At 50.8% G+C, this 21599-nt stretch overlaps 1 protein-coding gene across 2 annotated transcripts in view; it reads left to right on the top strand.

Moving 5' to 3' along the window:
• The first annotated feature begins 16123 nt into the window (after positions 1-16123).
• Positions 16124-21599, top strand: part of GRTP1 (growth hormone regulated TBC protein 1) — a 35447-nt gene continuing 29971 nt past the window's right edge. For both annotated transcript variants that reach the window (XM_063102583.1, XM_063102584.1), the window contains exons 1-2: positions 16124-16304; positions 16431-16582. In XM_063102583.1, coding sequence (XP_062958653.1) covers positions 16258-16304; positions 16431-16582 — 199 coding nt within the window. In that variant the 5' untranslated portion in view covers positions 16124-16257. The remainder of the gene's footprint in view (positions 16305-16430; positions 16583-21599) is intronic.

Genomic DNA, 21599 nt, shown 5'->3' on the forward strand with positions numbered 1-21599 from the left:
AACTACTTTTGCCATGTCCCATAGCTTTTAGAGCATGTTGTTTAATTTCCATATATTTGTAAAGTTTCCAAAGTTTTTCTTGTTGTTGATTTCTAGTTTTATACCATTGTGGTCAGAAAAAATACTTGATATAGTCTCTATCTTCTTAAATTTGTGGAGACTTGTTTTGTGACCTAACATATGATCTATCCTGGAGAATGTTCCATGTGTAGCTGAAAAAATGTGTATTCTCCAGCTGTTGGATGGAATGTTCTGTAAAGTTCTATAAGGTCCATTTGGTCTACAGTGCAGTTTAAGTCAGATGTTTGTTTGTTCTCTATCTAGATGATCAGGCCATTGTCAAAATTGGGGTGTTGATGTACTCCACTATTGTTGAATTGCAATCTATCTCTCCTCTTAGGTCTAATAATGTTTGCTTTATATAATGAGTGCTCCAGTATTGGGCACATATATATTGTTATATCTTCTTGTCAAATTGATTCCTTTATCATTATACAGTGACCTTTTTTGTCACTCTTTAAAGTTTTTGATTTTAAATCTATTTTATCTGATATAAGTATGGTTGCTCCTGCTTGCTTTGGGCTTCTGTTTGCATGGAATATCTTTTTCCAGCTCTTCACTTTCAGTCTTAGTTTATCTTTAATAGTTAAGTGAGTCACTTATAGTAGGCAGCATATCATTGGCTCTTGCTTTTTTATCCATTCGGCCACACTATGTCTTTTAATCAGACAGTTTCATTCATTTACTTTCAAAAGTTACTACTGATATATGAGAACTTATTCCTGCCATTTTCTTAATTATTTTTTGCTTGTTTTGTAGATCCTTAGTTTCTTTCTTTTTCTCTTGTTATTTATCTCTGCAAATTGCTGGTTTTCTCTGTTGCTAACCTTTGTTTTCTTTCTTTTTTTTTTTTTTTGTCGTTTTTTCGTGACCGGCACTCAGCCAGTGAGTGCACCGGTCATTCCTATATAGGATCCGAACCCGCGGCGGGAGTGTCGCTGCGCTCCCAGCACAGCACTCTACCGAGTGCGCCACGGGCTCAGCCCTAACCTTTGTTTTCTTTCTCTCTCTCTCATTCATATATTTGCTGTAATTTCTTTTCTTGTGGTTTCCCTGGGACCAATATAAAGAGTCTTGCACTTATAAAAACTATTTTAGCTAATAGCAAATAAACTTTGGTCACATAAAAATACTTTAGACTCTCCCCCCGAGCACAATTTATATTTTTGTGGCCTTAACTTATGCTTGTTTCTATTATTTGTTCCTTAGCCACTAATTGTATCTATTGTTATTTTTTGACTATTTTGACTTTGAACCTTCATATTAGTGGATTGAAGGATTTACATAGCACCATTACTTCACCGGAATATTCTGAGTTTGAATTATGAATTTACCATATCTTATAAGTTTTGAGGTTTTAAATGTTTTCATGATAGTAATTTTCATCTTTTCATTTCCAGTTGTAGCACTCCCCTAAGCATTTCTCATAAGGCTGGTCTAGTACTGATGAATTCCCTCAGTTTCTGCTTGTCTGGGAAGGTCTTTATTTTTCCCTGGTTTCTGAAGAATAGATTTGCTGGATAAAGTATTTGTATTAGTCCATTTGTGTTGATTGTAACGTAATACCTGGAACTGGATGATTTGAAAGAAAATGAAATTTATTGCTTACAGTTTCAGAGCCTGGGAAGTCCAAAGTCTGGGGAACATGTCTGGTGAGGGTCTTTGTTGTTGGTTGCTTACAGCAACGCAGGGTCTCACATGGCAGAAAATGGTGGAGCAGAAAGAGACTCTCACATGCTCTCCTTTTAAAGCCCTCAGAACCAGGTCCCTGAAATAGGGTATGGTCCTTACAAGCTAATCACCTCTTTAAGGACACTTCTTTCAATTACCATAATTAGACTTTCCCCCCTCTTAATAGTCACAGTGTGGATCAAGCTTCTAATACATAAAACTTGAGGGACACAATTCAATCCATATCAGTATTTTGAGTGACAGTTTTTTGGGTTTTTTTCTTTGAGCACTTGTATATGTCATCTCATTCTCTCCTGGCCTGCAATGTTTCTGTTAAGAAATCTGCTAGAAGTCTAATGGAGAGTCCCTTATATGTGACTTGATGCTTTTCTTTTGCAGCTTTTAGAATTCTTTCTTTGTCTTTGACTTTTGACAGTTTGATTATGATGTATCTTGGAGAGGATCCTTCTGGATTGAGTCTAATTGGGAACTTTTGTGCTTCCTGAATTGGAATGTTCATATCTCTTCCAATACTTGGGAAGTTTTCAGCTATTATTTCAGCAAACAGAGTTTTTGTGCTTTTCTCCATCTCTTCTCCCTCTGGAACACCTCTTATTCATACATTTGTTTGCTTAATGGTGTCCCATATGTTTCATAAGCTTCCTTCATTCTTTTTCATTCTTATTTCTTTTTTTCCCTCTGACTGGGCTATTTCAAAAGACCTGTCTTCAAGTTCAGAAATTCTCTCTTCTGCTTGTTCTAGTCTGTTGTGAAGCTCTCAATTATGTTTTTCATTTCATTCATTGAATTCTTTAGTTCTGAGATTTCTGTTTGGTTCTTTTTTATGATATCAGTCTCTTTGTTAAATTTCTCATTTGGATCAGAAGTTGTTTTCCTGATTTCATTGAATTGTCTGTGTTCTCTTGTATCTCATTGAATTTCCTTAATTTCATTATTTGAAATTCCTTTACAGGCATTTTATAACTGTCCTTTTCTTTGGCATCTGTTACTGAAGACTTATTGTGCTCCTTTGGGGGAGTCATATTTTCTTCCTTTTTCATGTTTCTTGAGTCCCTACATTGATATCTGTGCAACTAATTGAGTAGCTGCTTTTCCCACCTATATGGAGTGGGTTATGTAGAAATGATTTTTTTCCTATAGGTGGGTCCTAGGGTGTCAGCTGGATATGTTGCACTGGCTTTAGTTTTGAGTGGACTTAGTGGTTTACTCTGTGCCATTTATTTGGTTGCAATCCTCTTCAGCAACGTCTGCAGCAGTTTGTGATAACACAGACACTGTTTTGCTATGTCAGAGACTCTGGGCTTCTTGTTAGGTCAGGTATGTGCAGGTGCAGAGAGCCATCTGGCTGTTCGATGGTCTCTCTGAGATGCAGAGTTGCTGCCTGATCAGCTATTAGACCAGGCATGGGTGCTCAGCTGCGAGGTTGTCTCTTCTAGGCTGTGGTGCTCTGCCTAACAAGCTTTTAGGCTGGAAATGGGTGACCCTAGATGTGGGGGGGGGGTGTCAAATGGCTCTGTGAAGGTCTATCCATGGAGTGGATGCCACTTTCTGGCAAGAAGCTGGCATGCATGGGTGCAGCAGGGCCTGGTGGCTCTGTGGAGGGCCAGTGGGGGAGGAGGAGCTACTGCTGGGCTGGCTGTCAGCAGCTCAGGCACCTGAGGGCTATGGGCCCATGGGTGTGTAGGGCAGGTGTACACGAATGTGGTGGATCTCCACCTATTGGCACTTCTCCACTACATAGGCCCACCTATTCACCTGAGGAGGGAGGGCTGCCACATGGGTTCAGACACTGGGGTCTCACTCTTTCTGTCTGGCCCAGGCTTCAGGCAGCCGGGGTTGTGGTCTTGCCAACACCTGCGTGAACATGGTAGAATGAAGATGGGACCTTGAGATGGAGAGAGTCAGCTTTCATGAGCACCCAGGGCAAGGGACACTCCAGCCATGGGTTCGGTTTCAAGATGGCACTGTGCCACAGCCGCTGAGGCTAGGAAGGGACTGCTCTTCCTGAGCTTCTACTATGAGGCTGTGCAGCTGAACAAACTCCCAGCTGCTCTCCACTGGGTCTGGGGTGTGTGAGGACTGGGGCACTCTCCTGCTGCAGGGATTGCTGGCATTTGTGGTTACAGTGGGAACAGCTGGTTTTTTGCAGCTTCTTCTCCCCACCTGAGCCCAAGGAGGTCCCTTCCCTGTGCAGAAGCAATGAGGCAGGATGCTGGCTGTGCTCTCTGCAGTGCTGGCCCGGTCTTCCTGCTCCACAGGGATCCTTGGCTCCCCTGCTGCTCTGCAGCGACTCCTTCCATCGTTCTGGTTAAAATATAGTTGTTTGCTTGTTTTGGTCTCTGTTTGTGGAGGGGAAGCGAGCACCAGACAGCTCTAGCCAGCCACCTTGCTCTGCCCTCCATCTTTAAAGTTAGTGTCCCAAGGATTGGGTTCCTGATCTAGATGGTTAATATTTACCTTTGTGTGTTCAAAGCACTCTCCTGACCTAGTAAGTCCCTAAACCTTTGACCCTGAAATGAAGTGAAGTAGCAAAGTCGTGCCTCCTTTTCCTGGAAGGCAAGAGCTCTGTCAACTGGGAGGGTCCCACAGGTGCAGGTCCTGTGCCCAAACTGCCAGGAAACTTCAAAGGAAAAAGGCCGAAACAAGAGACGTAAATGTTCTTCCTGGGCAAACAACCTCTCTAAGGACAATTCTCAAGGAAAAAAAGATGTTCTTACCTCATGTTTAAAAAAATCTGAGTCACCAGTGTCTCATACATCTTCAGGGTCAGATTGCCAGAGAAAATACAGATGCCCTGTCAAATCTGGATCCCAGATGAACAATGAATAGGCTGGCGAAAGGCTTGAGAATGTGCCGCCCGCATGTGCTTCCCTGGCGTGAGGACTTTCTGCGCTGATGCACTTGAGCAGCAGCAGGTGCAAGAAGAGTTCCGAGCACAGGGCACAAGCTCCCCTTTCGTAAAGAAAATTACATTCGCAAAGGAAACGTCCACTTGGAAAGATGCTTCCCTCTCATCAACAGCTCTTACCAGCGGAAAAGGCACTGACTTAAATCTGCCCAACGAACTTCCCAAACAGCCCTTGTTTATCCCACATTTCCCGGCGCTGCTCCATCATCTACCTGCTGGCAGGAGCCCAGGCCCCACCTGCGGCCGCCTGCCCAGCCGTGTTCTCACGCCGTGTTCTCTGGCGAGCCTCCGTGCATGCTTCCCTGGCGAAACTGCCTTTTCTCTCCTTACCCTTCGTGCTCGTCCTGGTCAGCGGCCCCAGCACCGAGCCTGCAGGTGCTGAAGGAGTTTCCCTCCCTGCAGCGCCTGAGCAGCCCCGTGCCGTCCTGTATCTGCACTTTCATCGGCTGAACCTGGCAGCCCCCGTTCCAGTGTGAGTGAGTTTCTCTGGATGTGCAACTGTCATCACGTGAATCTGCACATTACCGCTTCTAAGTCCCAAAGTTGAGAGTGTTGCTATTTTTCAGCAATAATAACAGTTTTGAGTTAAGCCTTCCAGATTCAAATTTCCTCCTTTCCAAGGAAAGGTGTCTTTTTTGCCGAGAGCAGCGAGAGAAGAGCTACAGCGATGGCTGAGCCTGGGCTGATGCAAACCCACCGGGGCACCCCTGAGGTGACACCCCACCGAGCCTGGCTCCTCTAACCCCTCCTCACCCTCTCCCCCCACTCTTGTTGTCAGGCAGCAAGTTACAGAGCGCCTGGGCAGGTACTTCAGGAAACATAAATCAGGCCACATCAGGCCTGTCTTGGATCCACGAAACTTGACAGATAAATCTGAATTTCTTGCCGTGACCTCTGAGACCCCGTACTCCTCAGCACACGCATCACCTGCCTCCTTCCCCATCCTGACCACACGTGCCCGGCTCACCCGCAGCCCAGGGCCTCTGCGTAGCTGCTCCTGCCGCCTGCTCTGCTTTTGTCTCGTTCCCTCTCAGCATCCAGGCCACCCCTCAAGTGTCACCTCCCCAACACCTTATATAAACTATCACTGCCCTCCAACTCTCTGTGCCCTCCCCTTTCCTCACAGCATTGCCACTATCTGAAGTTGGACAGCATGTTCGTGCTTGTGACTTGCTTTCTAGAGGGTTGGGGTGACCTCAGCTGCCTTGTATCTTTCTCACCCCCTGCAGGGTGTTCAATAGGCATTTCTTGAATGAATGAGTCCAACACAAATGCTGGAATGGTAAGCATGGCGGCCAAGGCCAGCCCTGGTCCTCGTGTCCCTGCTCTTCAGCTCAGCAGAGTCTCACCAGCCCTCAGTTTTCAGACTCCATCAGAGCTCACCAGACCCCAGGGATGTGAGGCATGTCAGGGGATGGCACCACGCATCCGATGCCCTCTTTTACTCGCAAGCATTTGCTGCCACGGCTATTTAGAGACCAGCCAGGAATATGGTTAAAAGACAGGGTGGCATCTTTAAAAAGTGAGTGGTGGGTCTCTTCTACCAATAATTCCAAGGTGGAAGCAATCTGGGATGTGTTTTCTTGTACGGTGGCTTGCAGGAGGCCTTACCCTCTCAAGTGATGTTCCTAAGTGATGCTGGAAGCCTGCTACGCTGACCCACCGTGGGAGCCCAGCCCAGGGGAGTCTGGCCCTCTCCTGTCTTCAATGGATGTCCCCTCCCCTGGCAGGCAGTGTGTGCCTTTATGGGACATTTCTCTTGAGCACCATCTCAGCTCCAAAATCATGCTTACTGTCTTCATATAACACCCATTTCTGTTGTCACTGTCGAGAGTCTCAGAGCTAAATGCTTGCTGTGTGCACTTCTGACTGATAGAGATGGCTCCGTACATATTTTTCACACTCTTTAATCCCTGTTCATAAACACTATTTCTGAAGAATCCCTGAATCTGTTGTAGACATTATAAAACATTATAAAATGTTGTAAACATGAAAAACAGCAGGCACAAATGGCCAATAAGCATGTGAAGATGTGCAACGTCACTAATCATCAGGGCAATGCAAACCAAAACCACAATGAGATGCCACCTCACTCGGATGGCTGCTAAACCAAGCAACACGGGAAACAAGAATAACACGTGTTGGGGAGTACGTGGAGCAATTGCGGCCCTTGTACTGGGGAACGTAAAGTGGTGCAGCCAATCAGAAAGCTAGAAATAGAACTACATGGGATTCAGCAATCTCACTTCTGGGTCGACATCCAGAAGAATTGAAAGCGAGGTCCCAAAGAGATATGTGTCCACCTACGTTCCTAGCAGCATTATTCATAATAAATAAAATGTGGAAGCAACCCAAGTGTCTGCTGATGGACAAAAGGATAAACAAAATGTGGTCTATTCATGCAATGGCATATTACCCAGCATTAAAAAGTGTTACCCAAGGAGGGCAGCCCTCTCCACCCAGAAGCAGGCAAAAGAGCACACTGAAAATACCACTCCCACATGGGTGGCCCACCACAGCCACTGCCACAGCCAGGGCTGCCACAAAAGTGGCTTGATGCCACAGCAGTGGCCACAGGCACCCTGCAGGAAGCCCACCAGACACTCAACTGCATTGACACAATGAGAGTTACAAGCAGAGACTGGAAGAAGAAGAGGACATGTCTCCCCTCAGACCCCATTCCAGAGTAAGAGGAGAAGCAACTGCTCTACCAGATGGCCAGACATCAGTGTAGAAATAGTAGAAATACAAAAAGCCAAGAAAACATGGCACCACCAAAAGAATACAGCAATTCTCAAAGACCAGCCCCTATAGAGCAGGAAACCCTTGAAATGACTGAAAAGGAATTCTGAGCAACAATCTTAAGGAAACTCACTGAGATACAAGAAGACTCAGACAAAATAATGAAATGAGAAAAAAAAAATCCAGGATATGAAGGAGGAAATTTACAAGGAGATTAATACCTTAAAAAAGAATGTAGCGGAACTCATAGAACTGAAAGATTCACCCAACAAAATAAAGAACACAACCAAGAGCTTAAGCAGCAGGCGAGAGCAAGCAGAAGAAAGAATTTCTGATCTTGAAGATAGTCTTTTCAAAATAACCCAGGCAGACAAAAAACAGGAAAAAAAAAGAATTTTAAAAAATGAGAAAACCTAAGAGAGGCAGCAGACAACCTTAAGCACACAAACATTCAAGTCATGGGTGTTCTAGAAGAGGAGGAAAAAGAAAAAAGCACGGAAAACCTATTCAACAAACTAATAACGGAAAACCTCCCAGCTCTAGGGAGGGAAACAGACCTTCAGATCCAGGAGGCTCAAAGATTTCCAAACAGATTCAGCCCAAAAAGATCCTCCCCAAGACACATTGCTGTCAAACTGGCAAAGCTCAGAAACAGAGAGAATCTAAAGAAGCAAGAGAAAAGCATCACGTCACCTCTAAGGGAGCCCCTATCAGACTAACAGCCGACTTCTCAACAGAAACTCTACGGGATGAAGAAAATGGGATGATATGCACCAAATACAAAAGAAAAAAACTGCCAGCCAAGAATACTGTACCCAGCGAGGCGATCCTTCAGAAACCAGGGAATAATTGTTTATTTTCCAGGCAAACAAAAACTGCAGGAGTTCACCACCACATGACCAGCCCTGCAAGATATCCTCAAGGGAGTCCTGCATCTGGAACCCAAAAAATGAAAATCACTACCACGAATACACAAGAAAGAACAAAACCCACTGGTGGAACAAAAATGTAAATGAGAAAGAGAAAGAAGCTAAATCCTACCACGATAAGAAACCTTAGTGGCAATGCACCAATGCCCCTGCTTTATCTCTGATTTCAGTAATTTCAGTCTTGTCTGCTTTTTCCTTGGTCAGTCTAGACAAAGGTTTGCAAATTTTGTTGATCTTTGTAAAGAATCAACTTTTGGTTTTGTTGATTTTCTCTGCTGTTTTTTAATTCCCTCTTTCCTATATTTCTGTTGTAACCTCTGTTATTTCCTACTTATATTTGCTTTTGGTTTAGTTTGCTCTTCTTTTTCTATTTTCTTAAGGTAGAAGTTTACTGATTTGAGATTTTTATTATTTTTAATATAGGTGTTTACAATTATAAATTTTTCTCTAAGCACTGCATGAGCCCTACATCCTATAAATATTGATATGTTGTGCTTTGATTTTTATCTCAAAGTCCTCTGATTTCCCTGTGATTTTTCTTTTTACCCATTGTTTATTTAGGAGAGCACAGTTTCCACACATTTGTGAATTTTCTAAATTTCCTTCTGTCATTGTGGTCAGAGAACATATTTTCTATGATCTTAGTCTTTTTAAATGTATTAAAAAAAAGACATTACATTAAAAAATGTATTAAGACCTGTTTTGTTGCAAAAAAACAAAAAAAAAAGAAAGGAAGGAAGAAAAAGAAAAGAAGGAACAGTCGCGGCAGCACACTGAACTTTCAGAGGGAGAGAACAGAACGTGGTTACTAGAGGCGGGCAAGGGGGAGGGCAGGTGGCAAGAAACTGGCTAAGGACACAAAGAGTGATTATGTTTTGTAATAATGAATATGCTAATTATCCTGATCTGGTCATCACATACTGTATACAAGTATTGAAGTCAACTCCGTACCCGACAAACATGTATAATCAATTATGTTTCAATAAAAAGGTTAAAAAATAATCATTGACTGAAATCAAAGGCTGGAGAAAAAATCTTTTAGGAATAAGTCAGGGCTGGCCAGTTAGCTCAGCTGGTTAGAACATGGTGCTGGTAACACCAAGGTCTGGGGTTCGATCCCTGTACAGGCCAACCACCAAAAAAAAAAAAAAAAATCAGTTTATTAAGAGCCCAGTTTGGGGACATACCCGGAAAGTACAAGCAAACAGTGCTGGACGTGTTCCGAAGGTGAGCAGGAATCCTGAGCTCACGTGCTGAAACAGGAGGAAAAGGACCGAGTGGGGCAGTCCCCTTCTTGGAAAACCTCATCCATCCGTGTCACACAGCAGTGAACACAGCAGAGCTTGGCACTGGTGCTGTCTCGGCATGCAGCTTTTATCTGGCGCCACAAACACAGCACATTTTAACTAATGACAGCAAACTTACAGTAAATATTTGCGACATATCATTATGGTTGGGCTGTCCCAGCAAGTCACAAGCCCAAGGTCCTGAGGCCAATATGTTCATATCCATTCCTGCCCACTTGCTTTGGTCACACGTCGGTCAGCAGGATGGCTTCTGGGCTCCGTTTTGAAAGCCTGGACTGAACCGACACCACTTTCTGTCACCAAAGGAAGGAAATCCTGACACGTGCTGCAGCACGGAAAAACCCTGACCGCTGTGCTCAGCGAGGTGAGCCAGGCGCGAGAGGACAGATACTGCATGATTCCGTGTACACAAGGTCCCCAGAGCAGTCAGACTGATCCCTAGAGACAGAACGTCAAAGGGAGGCCACAGGGGCTGGGAGAGGGGGATGAGGAGTCAGTGTTTAAAGGGGACAGAGTTTCAGTTTGGGAAATAAGAAAGTTCTAGATGGTGGTGATGGGTGCACAATAATGTGAATGTGCTTAATACCACTGAACTGTATGCTTAAAAATGGTTAAGATGGCACATTTTATGCTGTGTGTAATCTACCACAGTTAAAAAATTGGAAAAAAAACGTAGCAGGTAGAAAAGGAGGCCTGAGGGGCTGAAGCCTGTCTCGCGCCCTCCCCTTCACCACGGGCCAGCCACCTGGGACGTGTGGCAGCAGGGACTGCACTGCAGAGACGTGGCGGAGGTCAGCTGTGGACAGTGCGCTGAGACGTCCATGAGGATGTCTCCCACATCCTGTTGGCCAGAGCAGCCTCACATGGCCTCATGCAGCTACAAGGAGGGACACCTACTCTGTCACAGGCCTCTGTCACGGGCTCAATTGTGTCCCCACCCCCAAAAGTCATATGCTGGAATCCTAACCCCAGTGCATCAGAATGTGACCGTGTTCGCAGATGGAGTCTTGGAGTCTACTGGGTCCTGACTTACTGGACATCTAATGGCTGATGTCCTTATAAGAAGAGGAGATTAGGACACAGACACACACAAAGGGACAACCACGTGAAGACACGGGGAGAAGACAGCACCTGCAAGCCCAGGAGAGAGGCCTCGGGAGGAACCGGCCTTGGTGACACGTGACCTCAGACTTCCAGCCCCCAGAACTGCGAGAGAACACACGTCTTGTTGGAGCTGCCCATCTGCGGTGCTTTGTCACTGCAGCCTTGGGACGTTAACACACCGCTGAAGCACGGGGATTCTCTTACGAAAGACGGAGAGAAAGGAGGCGGGGGCCGGCTAGTGACCTCTGCCCTCGGCCGGTCGGTGTGGTCTCCGAGCAGGGCTCCTCTGTCCGGGCTGGAACAGGCTGAGGCAGGACCTCAGCTCCGTCCCTGCAGAGCAAACTCCCGACCATCTGTCCATCAAGACTCAGAACACAGGGGCTGGCTGGTTACCTCCGTGGGTCGGAATGTGGGGCTCATGATAACACCGCAGTCAAGGGTTCAAATCCTCATACTGGCCAGACGCCAAGGAAAAAATGACCAGAACTAAAACATCATTTCCCGGGAGAGGCTTCCTGAGCCTTCCCGAAGAGTTATCTGTCCCCTCTTCTCCGTTCTAGCAATATTCTGTACAAAACCTTATTATGGCTGTTATAAAATATCATATTGCATTGCAATATTTCTCTTAAGAATATTTATCCTACCTTATTATAAAAGTAACACTTGCTCGTGGATGACTCTTAGAATTTTCTCCCGAACCAAAGCGTAAGCCTCCTGCAATGCCAAGAGCCTAGCAAAATGCCTGACGTCCAAAAACCTGTGTTGAAAGAATGAAGGAGGCAAAACAAACTGGAAGAGTCTGATTTCATAAGCTACGTTCAAATCGGTCTCCTGGCTCGGTAAGGTGCCCTCTCTGCAGCTGTGACCCGCCTTGACTCGGCAGGAGGGCAGGGAGACTTTGCACCTGCTCACCTCCCTAAACCTGTTTTGTTCTTCACAGGTCTTCATGGACAGAAGAGGGAGGCTCTCAGGTGACTTCCCTGTGCCTCAGTGGGGCATGTGGGGCCCACTTTACTGGGAATCTCCAGATGTTGATGGGAGGAGGGCCCCTGAGTTTGGGAGGACCTTGAGCAGGGCCTTGGTCAAGCCTGTGGCTCTTGACCACCATAGAATGACCAATTTTCCAGGTGTAAGTGAAGCCCTCACACTTCCTCCTTCAGCCCTGTGGACGAGGGGACATTCTGTCCAAGGTCACCCCGCAACGCTGCAGCTGAGCTTGAGCCTGACACCACCAGGACCACCTCTGTGTCTTGCAGAAGGGAAGGTCCCCACAGTGTGACCATGTGGCCCATTTCTCCTGGACAGCCCGTTGTCACCTGTTGTCCCCACATGATGACGTCCTGCATCCTGGCTTGGACCTCAGCTGTAGGACAGAGAGAGGGCGGAGGCACCGGAGGGGCCCTCGCACTGGTTCCAAGGCCTGCGTCCCACTCTGAGCTGTGCGGGTCGCAGGAGGCCTCACAGTCTCCACACACGGGTCACTTTTATGCCCTCCACCCCATCCCTTAATCCCTTGCTAATGGCCTCTGCACGTGCCCACCTGCAGGGACTGGGAGGAGCAGCAGTTTCTCTTACCAGCCCCGCTGGGTTAGGTGCTTCCACCCGTGGGGTCCTCACAACCCCACAGACTCTGGAAGGTGGTTTCTGGCTCCCAGGCAGCAGGGGAGGCCCCATGCCTTACTGTATAGAACAGATTATTTTGCAAGTTCTCAGATGTACAGGACGATCCCTCAGGTACCCACCACCCGTCTTCGAAGACCTTCATCAGGCTGCTTTTTTCCCGTCTATCGTCTACGTTTCTTTTTTCCTTGTTGGAGTGTTTGTAAAGCCAACTCCTGACCTCATATCATTTTGCCCATAAATACTCTTCTCTTTTGTCAGAAGACAAATCTGTCAAACTCAGAAGCAGAGAGCAGAATGGCAGTTGCCGGGGCAATAAATAAATATTTGAAGAGAGTTAAAAACATCTGGACTTAGTCCTGCACTCGGCGGACGAGATCTCTGCCCAGCTGGGCTGCGAGGTCTCGGGAGCTGGTGACAAGACGGGTTCTTGTCTGGAGCTCAGCAAACGTGGTTAGAAGGGGCCACGTGGGTGGTGCTGGCTGATGGACAGGGGTCAGAGGAAGGTGTGACAGAGGCCCCTGCCCTCGAGGACCCTGCTCAGGCTCAGGGTGGGCCGAAGTTCGGGACCTCAGGACGCATTCTGCTCCGGGTGATCAGCGAGGACAACAGATCAGCTGACCTTTTATAAAACAAAGGATGGGCCTTTAAGGGTCTGCATCTGGCCTGGTCACAGGTGAACAAGGGACATTGTAAATCTCAACTAAGTCATATGGAGATGGGGCTCTTTGTAGGGAACACAGAAGGGGCGTTTTTATCGATTGCTGTTCTCCAGGATCACAGGGCTTGGGGAAGGTCCAACAGTGTCAGTTTCCATCAATAACCGTGATTACTATGCATGTATATACGTGTGTATATGTACATACACACACACATCAAACAAGGGCTGCACAATGTCACCCAGGAAAACTGACCGTGCCTTGACACATAACAGCCAGTTGCCAGCAATGTCCTCACCCTGGTTTGCATTTGGTGTCTCGTAAGCCCCTTGTCACCTGTAATAGTTGCCCCTGCTTTTCTGTCTCCAGCCCTCTGTTGAAGACTGAGTCACATGGTACTATGGCCCTGGCTACAGTCGTGTCCATGGACAGCTGCTCAGGTCTCTGGCCCCAGCGTCCACACGTCCTGCTGATCTGCAGAGTCTGAGTGGCACTGCTCTAGAACTTCCCACACGGAGCACTTGGGTGATCCTTCCCGCCCTCCAGTCCTCATGTTTTCTGTGCCGGGGGAGGGCCTGAGTGGCTCCAGGTTCAGCACACCGCCAGGAGCCCCAAGGGCATGCCCCGTGCTCCCTGTGGTCCAGCAGGAAGCCACAGGGTCTGGATGCCCCCTCCATGGCTTGTGACTCCTGACTGATGACTGGCACGTGCTCAGCTACTGCTGTGTTTGTCCTTCCATAGTAGGATCCCATCCACTCCTCCCAGGCCCTCGTGGCCCCGCCTCTCGCGTGCCCTCCTGTCCACCCTTCGTGGGGGCGGCTGCGCTCCTGACATGGCACTCCCGGCACCTGTGCTCTGGCTGTGCCTGGCCCCAAGCCACACTTGGCCGAGGGTATGGCTGTTGCAGAGGCACCGTGTGCCACAGGACACTGCTGCTGTGTGAGGTGGGTGGAGGGGTGAGGCTGGACCCCCAAAACCAAGGAGAGGGCCCACGGTGCCCAGGGCTGGAGCGGGATGGGAGCATGGCTGTGCCATGCATGGAGCCTGGGCACCCGGGACATGGGGTGCGGGGCAAGGGTGGGGCCGACTGTGGGGCTCGCCCCAGAAACAGCCACAGGATGCAGGAGGTGGGAGTCGTCTGCTCAGGCCAGAAGCAGCCCAGTCTGGAAGAGAAAGGAAAGGCCGGGCCCTGCGGGTCAGTCTGCGCTGTGACACAGCATGCCTGGGGGCCCGCGTGGTGGGATGAGGGCGTGTCTCCCGCCTGGGGAAGGCCCAAGCACACCGGGGCTCTTGTCTGTGACAGAGGTGGCATGCGCCCTCTCTCAAAAGCAAAAGGCGGCTGAGCCGAGCCGGAAGCTCTAGGAGTTTTCAGAACCAGCAAACTGGGCACACGCACTGGTATTGGGGGTTGTGCTCAAGTGAGCTCAAGTTCCCCACAGTCTCCCAGGGTGTGACAAGGGTGGAAACGGACACACAGGAGTCCCCGGTGCAGGGCTGGCCGTGTTCTGCAGATACTTTCCAGGCTTCTGGTTAGTGCCCAGATGGAACATTCCCGAAAAGCCCACGTCGGTTCTGGAGTTGGTCCACGTGGCCCGGAGAGACCTGCCGTGGGACGCTATTATCCCTCCCAGCTGTGGGTTCTCCTCATGAGAAGGTGCCATTGGAGTCCCCGAAAGACCTCTTCCTCCCAGGCAGGCTGGCACCTCGGTCCGGCTGGGGTCCTGAGCCCAGGAGCCGACGGTGACACGGCAGAGACGTGCCTCTGGTGGGTTCTAAACCCACTGAAGAGGGACCGAGAAGCCTCAGACCCCGGAGCCCCTTCACGTCCCCACGGGCCGGGGCGACTCCGCACACTCTGTCCCGGCCCATTTCTGACGCCTCCCAGGTGTGGGGAGCAGCGGAGACGCGGTTTCCAGGACACCGTGACGGCGACGGGGACCGCGGGGGCGGTGCGTACACCTGGCGCCCTGGGGCAGGGAGGGTCGGGTAGCAGCACCGCGGCGGCGCCGTGCGGGGTCTGGTGGCCGCGCCCACCCGCGCGACCTGCGCTGCCGACCGCGGAGGACCCGGGTTCGGACTCGCTCCCAGGCCCGCGTCGGTCCTGGGTCACCGGGGCCCGGGAGGGCGCGGCGTCCCCAGCCTCCCGGGCTCCAGCCGCCGCCCTCGGGGGCCGCCGCGCTCGGAAACGCGGCCGAGATGGAGCCGGAGCGGGGCGGGGTGACGGTCCCCGGCTCACATGTGTCAGCCTGACGTGCGCGGAGCAAACCCAAATCAGACTGGATCGCCTCCTGCCAAGGGACATAAACACACGGGTCGGAGGCCAGAGTCCGCCGGGCACTGAGGCTGGACGGGACCGCGGGAGAACCCGACGGGGGCCCGCGACCCGCCCCCGCCCCTCCCGGGCCCCCGGACCCCCGGACCCCCGGACGCCGCCGAGTCCGGGCGTCGCAGGAGCAGGAGCAGGTGCAGCCCGTGCCCCGCCCCCTTTAACCCCGCCCATGCCCCGCCCCCGCCGTCCTCCCGAGGGCCTGCGGTGCCCCGCCCCCTCCTTTAACCCCGCCCCTGCCCCGCCCCACCGCGGCCCGTGTCCCGCCCCCTTTAACCCCGCCCCCGCCGTCCCCTCCCTTAACCCCCGCCCGGCGCCCCGCCTCCTCCTTTAACCCCGACCCCCGTCGTCCCCTCCTTTAATTCCCCTCCCGGCGCCCCGCCCCCGCCGTCCTCCCGAGGGCCTGCGGTGCCCCGCCCCCTCCTTTAACCCCGCCCCTGCCCCGCCCCGCCGCGGCCCGTGCCCCGCCCCCTTTAACCCCGACCCCCGTCGTCCCCTCCTTTAATCCCCTCCCGGCGCCCCGCCCCCTCCTTTAACCCCGCCCCCGCCGCCCCCCCCTTTATTCCCCCCCCCGGCGCCCCGCCCCCGCCGTCCCCTCCTTTAACCCCCGCCCGGCGCCCCGCCCCCTCCTTTAACCCCGCCCCCGCCCCCTCCTTTAATCCCCCCCCCCGGCGCCCCGCCCCCGCCGTCCCCTCCTTTAACCCCCGCCCGGCGCCCCGCCCCCTCCTTTAACCCCGCCCCGCCCCCGCCGTCCCAGCCCCGCCCCTCGATCCCCTCAATCCCCTCCCGAGGCCTCCTGCGCCCCCGCCCCCGGCACCGCCTCCCGCCCGCGGCCCCGCCGAGCGCCCGGAGCCCCGGGAGGCGACCCTGGCCCGGCTCAGCCCCGTGACTCTCTCGCCCCCGCCTCGGCATGGAGCTCGCCGGGCGCCTGCAGGCGGCGCGGGACCGCGTCCCCAGGTAGGTGGCGGAGGGTCCCGGGCCGCGTCCCCGGGTAGGTGGCGGAGGGTCCCGGGCCGCGTCCCCCGGCTCCAGGCGCGGAAGTCCACGCGGGGATTCAGGCCCCTCGTCCCTCTCGTGTCGCAGGGTCGATCCGTACGGGTTCGAGCGGCCGGAGGACTTTGACTACGCGGCCTACGAGGATTTCCTTTCCGGCCACCTGGTCGTGCTCGCCAGAAGGGCGGCCAAGTGGTCCGAGCTGCTCGGGGGACGCGGCCGCGTCCAGAAGAGCGCGACGCGTGAGTGACGGGGACCCCGAGGGGCGGCCACGCGGCGTCCGGGGACTCGGGCGCTCTGTCCCAGAGCGCGCCCGGCAGGTGCATCCTCGGGGCAGGTGCATCCTCGGGCCGGGCTGGGCCGGGACCGCAGCCCCGCAGCTCCGGAGCAGCTCGGCCGCCGTCCCGTCCCCATGGACATGGGCTGCTGTCAGGCACAAGCGAGGACCCTCCTTTCCAAACAAGGGACGTAGCTGGTGCCCAGAAGGAAGCAGACGTGCAGCTCCTCAAAGCCAGCCTGGACAAAGCTGTTTGTCTTTCATGTGACCAAACCCACCCCATCCCCCGCAGAGCGAGCCAGAGCCCTTAGAGGGGGACCCGAGACCCTCCTGGCCTGCCTGTCCCTCTCCCCACCGCACCCCTCACCCGCTGGCCTTCCTCCTAGCGCCTTGAGCACGCCTTGCCTGCACCCCACCCAGCCTCAGGATCGCGGACCCTCTCCTTTGTGCCTCTTCGCAGACACCCGGGGGCCACCGCCCCGAGGCCGTCTGTGCGTCCCACCGCGATGCCCCATCCAGGCAGCAGGGATCTGGTTTCCTTGTTTACGGTTTGCTTCCCTCTGAGTCTCAGGCCCCTCCCCACCTGCAGGGGTTTAGTTTCATTCTCTGCTAAGTCCTCAGTACCTCATCAATATTCGCTGAGTGAACGAATGAAGTGTTTGCCTGCACTGTTGCTGCCCCTGCCAGACAGACAAGATGTGGCAGTTGTGTGCAGTGGGGTGACAGCTCTGGTGGACGTGTGCCCGGGCCGTTCTGGGAACCTAGACAAAAGGGAGTAAAGGCGAGAATCGGGGGCTTCCTGGAAGCCGGACGGCTGAGCACGGAGGGGCAGAGCAGCGCGACCTAGGGTGTGGGAGGGCAGGCGGGGAGGAGGGTAGTCAGCCATGAGCAGGAAGAAAGATGCCAGCTGCTAAAGGGTTTGTAAGCAAAGGGGTGACAAGATCAGTGTTTGTTCCTGAAGAGGTAGGTGAATAAGGCCCACAGTGCCGCGGACACGGGTGTTCAGATAACAGTGTGGAGCTGGGTGACGGAGGCCTGGTGGAGGAGGCTGGCCTTGGGACTTGCTGCCCACTGGATGTGCGGGTTAGAGAGCGGAGCTGGTCCTGCCACACTCTGCCCCCTGACAGAGCCCGCCCTCCTTAAGGCTGTTGCTGCCAGGGCAGGGGGGATGGAGACCCCACTGGGCTTTACTGAACACTGTAAACCTGGTGTCGCATAACATCCTAGAGCTGAACTGCGAATGCCCCAGACGCTGAAGCCTGCCCGTGTTGCTGCTGTCTGCGAACCTGTCTCCAGCAGAACATCTGCCTTAGTTTTTTTCTTTTGATTTATTCTTAGAAGGTGACTGGTCTTTTAATTTTAAAAAGTTACATGTTTACACACATGGTAAACATCGTAACCATACTAAAGGGTACCAAGTGAAACTGAGTTTCTCTCCGACCCCAGGGCGCAGTCTCCGGCAGCAGCGACCGCTAGGGAACGTCCTATGTCTCCCCCAGGAACAGAAGTGCACGCACATGCAGATGTGCTGGTGGCTCTGCGGTCTGCTGTGAACACAGGAGAAGGCCTCTTGTCTTGTGGTTAACTCTAGACTTGACCAACAGATTAGTTAGGCCGAGGAGTCCCTGGGTATCTGGACGGCTCCTGTTTTTACGCAAACACGAGTGCACACTTACTCTACCCGCCTCTGCCACTGTGTCATTTCACTGTGTCCACCGTTCTCTGAGTGGGCTGTGTGGGCTAATCTGAATTCCGTGTGTTCCGGGAAACCGTTCTCTGGTATGGGGCGGGGTTGTCTCTAAGCAGAGCAGGGGTAAGAGGCAGCTGCAGCCGTCTGAACGCCCAGTCCTTCTAGAGTTCTGGCCTCCCCAGGCCTGGCAGGCGCCTCACGCTCGGTTCTCCGGTTTTGTTCTTGTGCTGGCTTCCTTTCAAGCACTTGTCGATCAGCTCTTTCTGAACATTTGACTTGGTTTTACTGAAGTAACAACTTTCCTCCTCTTGGCTTTAATATTTCTTTGATTTATGTAATGCTAGTTAAGTTGACTGTAATTATGGTAACGACTGTCATGGTCATGAACAGGTCTGGGGACCAGTGTCTCTGATTCCCCGTGAGCCTTGGCTGAGGGTGGGAACCGCAGGGCTGGGGTGCAGCAGGTACCTGCCAGCCTGCTAGGAGTGTCCCCTGATGTTCTGACAGGAAACAGGACGCTGGTTAACCCAGGGGAGGTGTGTGGGATTCTGTGGTCCTGTGTGTCCCTGCTACTGGGGAGTGTGGCTTCTGGGTGTGACAGTCAGGGAGCCTGGGCAAAGGTCTAAGAGAGTGGATGGTATAAACAGGAGTGGACAAGTTATTCCAGAAATGGGAATCCAACATTTTCCTGCCAGACATTGTAGGCGGCCGTGGTGCAGTCAGGTGGGTGGCACCCCTGGGAAGGAGATTACTGGTGGGGCGATGACCTTGCGCTGCAGAAGTCAATAGTCTCAATAGCCGGGGAGCTCAGTTCCGGGCCGTCCTTGAATTTCAGCAGGCACGCCCTGAAGTCTCCAGTTTGGTCCTGTTCTTTAACCTTATCTGGCTTTCTTTAAGTCCTACTGGCTTTGTTTTTGTTTTTTTCTTTTTCTGGAGGATTTTTACGTGTACTTCCTACCTTAATGTCTCTAGTAACACAATTATCTGCAAGACTGGGCATTCAACCCATCTTAGCAGGACAGCTATAATGTGTTCTGTTTGATCGCGCTCTTGTGAGTGCAGTGAATACGCTTCTTTTTTTTCCCCAGAGCAAATACCCACCAGGAGCCCTTACGAACACAGCCTGCTGTTTCCACTCAACCTAGAAAGACTAAATGCGACAGCTTGGTCTGGGCTCATTCCTGTCCCAGTCTTCCTCTCTATGGGAAGGGGTTTCAGCAGGGAAAAGCTTCAGAGCCATGTAATTATCTATATAAATTAAAATTAAGTTGCAAAACCATATTTTCAAAGACAAATACCAAAAAACTGGGGATTTGCTTAACTTTGTTGGGGCAGAGAGATGGACATTAATTCTCTAGGATGTAGCTTCTTTTAGAAATTTCCCAACTGTTTTACTTTGTATTTTACACTTCTCCAAACCTGAGTGAGGATCTGTGGGTTGGCCCTGCGCTTGGGTGAACTGCTTTCATTCTCATCTGAAGAAACCATGTGAATTCAGACAACAAACTTGTCAACAAGTAGCAGAGGTCTTTGTCCGAGGAACCTTCTGGGTTTTGCTGCTGCTGACCCTTGCTCACCTCCTCCCGGTGCTGGGCTGAGTGCTTCCCCCACTCCCCACCCCAGATGCGGAAAGCAGGGCTGGCTCAAAGCCTGGGGCTAGTTAAGTCACCACAGGGTGGGGCGTCTGACTCCACATTTAGCCATTTTGCCCTTTTCTTTAAAAAAAAGATAAAAACAAAACTTTATATTATTAGATTATTTTTTACAGCAAAGTCACTCTTACCTGTGTATAGTTCTGTGAGTTTAGACAAACACCTGGAGTCAGATAACCTTAATGACAGTCAAGATTCAGAACAGTTTCAGACCGTCAGGCATCCTGTCCTTGTACCGCCCTGTGGTCAATCCCACCCCAGGCTGCCCCATTCCTGCAGTTCAGCCATTCCCGGGAAATCGATTAAATGGAATCATACAGATCGTAGAATTTTGAGTCTAATTTCTTTCTCCTGATGTAATGCATTTGAGATTCATCCACGATCTTGTGATCTTGTGCGTATCAATAGTTCATTCCTTTTTATTGCTGAGGAATGTTTCATTGTATGCCTGTATTACAATTTTAAAATCTGTTTATCAGTTGAAGTCGTTTGGGATGTATGGAGCCAACATTATAAACATTTGCATGCATGTTTCTGTGTGAACTTGGTGTTTATGTCTCTTGGGTAAACACTTCAGTGTTGGGATTGCTGGGTCAACGTATGTTTAACCGCAGGAAACCGCAAATTGTCTTTCCAAGGTGGCCGTACAGTTTTGCATTCCCACCACAAGGGTTCGCGCATTCCAGCTGCCCTGTGTTCTTGCCAGCACAGTCCATGTGATTGGCGTTGTTTATTTTAACCATTCTCTTTCTTTGGATAAACTGTTATGTCTGTGTTGAATTTCCTTTGTCGAAAGCAATCGATCCTGATTGTGTGGGTTCTTTCCAGATCCATTATTATATTCCATTAATTCATTTGTTTAACCTTTCACCAGTACTGCGTGGTGGTGGTTTATTGTAGGCCCTAGAATCAGACGGTGTGACTCCTCCAACTTCATTTTCAAGATGGTTTTGTTCTCTTCACTTTTGATATAAATTTTAGAATTGGCTTGTCATGATCTACAAGGTATGTTTCCTGGAACATTGGTGAGAGTTGCGTACAGGAATCTATAGGACAATTTGGGAAGAACTGACATCCAGTAGTGAGTCGTCCAACCCATCAGCATGGTATAGGCCTCCATCTACTTAGGGCTTCTATGGTTTCTTTTGCAGCATTTAGCATGTGGACCTGCAGATACTTTGTTAGATTTATCCCTAAGTATTTCTCCTTTTATTTTTTGGTGTGTGGTAAATGATACTATTTTTAATTTTTAGATTTCCATTTCTTCATCATTAGTTTGTGGAAATACCATTGATTTTTGCATGTCCTTTCCTTTTTGCTGCTGTCCCTCTAAGTAAGAACAGTCCCTGCCTGTGCTGGACTGACCCTGTGCTGGGACTGACCCCGTCCTGCTGCTGTTCAGCAAGGAATGACTGAGACTTACTTGCAGCATTTCCGGTCACGTTGCCCTCCAAGGGCAACAACCAAATTCAGTATAAATCACACTAATTTGGAGGAAAAGTCAGGCTGAATTATTAGTGTCTGTGGCACAATTTAAAAAATAAAACAAAGCGTACGTTTTCCTACTCCCATAGGCAGTGTGAAAAGACCAAGCGTACTGAGCTGTTCTTGCAGAGACACAGCTCCGGCGTGCTCCTCAG

The sequence above is a fragment of the Cynocephalus volans genome, chromosome 7 (assembly GCF_027409185.1).
Source record: "Cynocephalus volans isolate mCynVol1 chromosome 7, mCynVol1.pri, whole genome shotgun sequence".
Taxonomy (NCBI): Eukaryota; Metazoa; Chordata; class Mammalia; order Dermoptera; family Cynocephalidae; genus Cynocephalus; species Cynocephalus volans.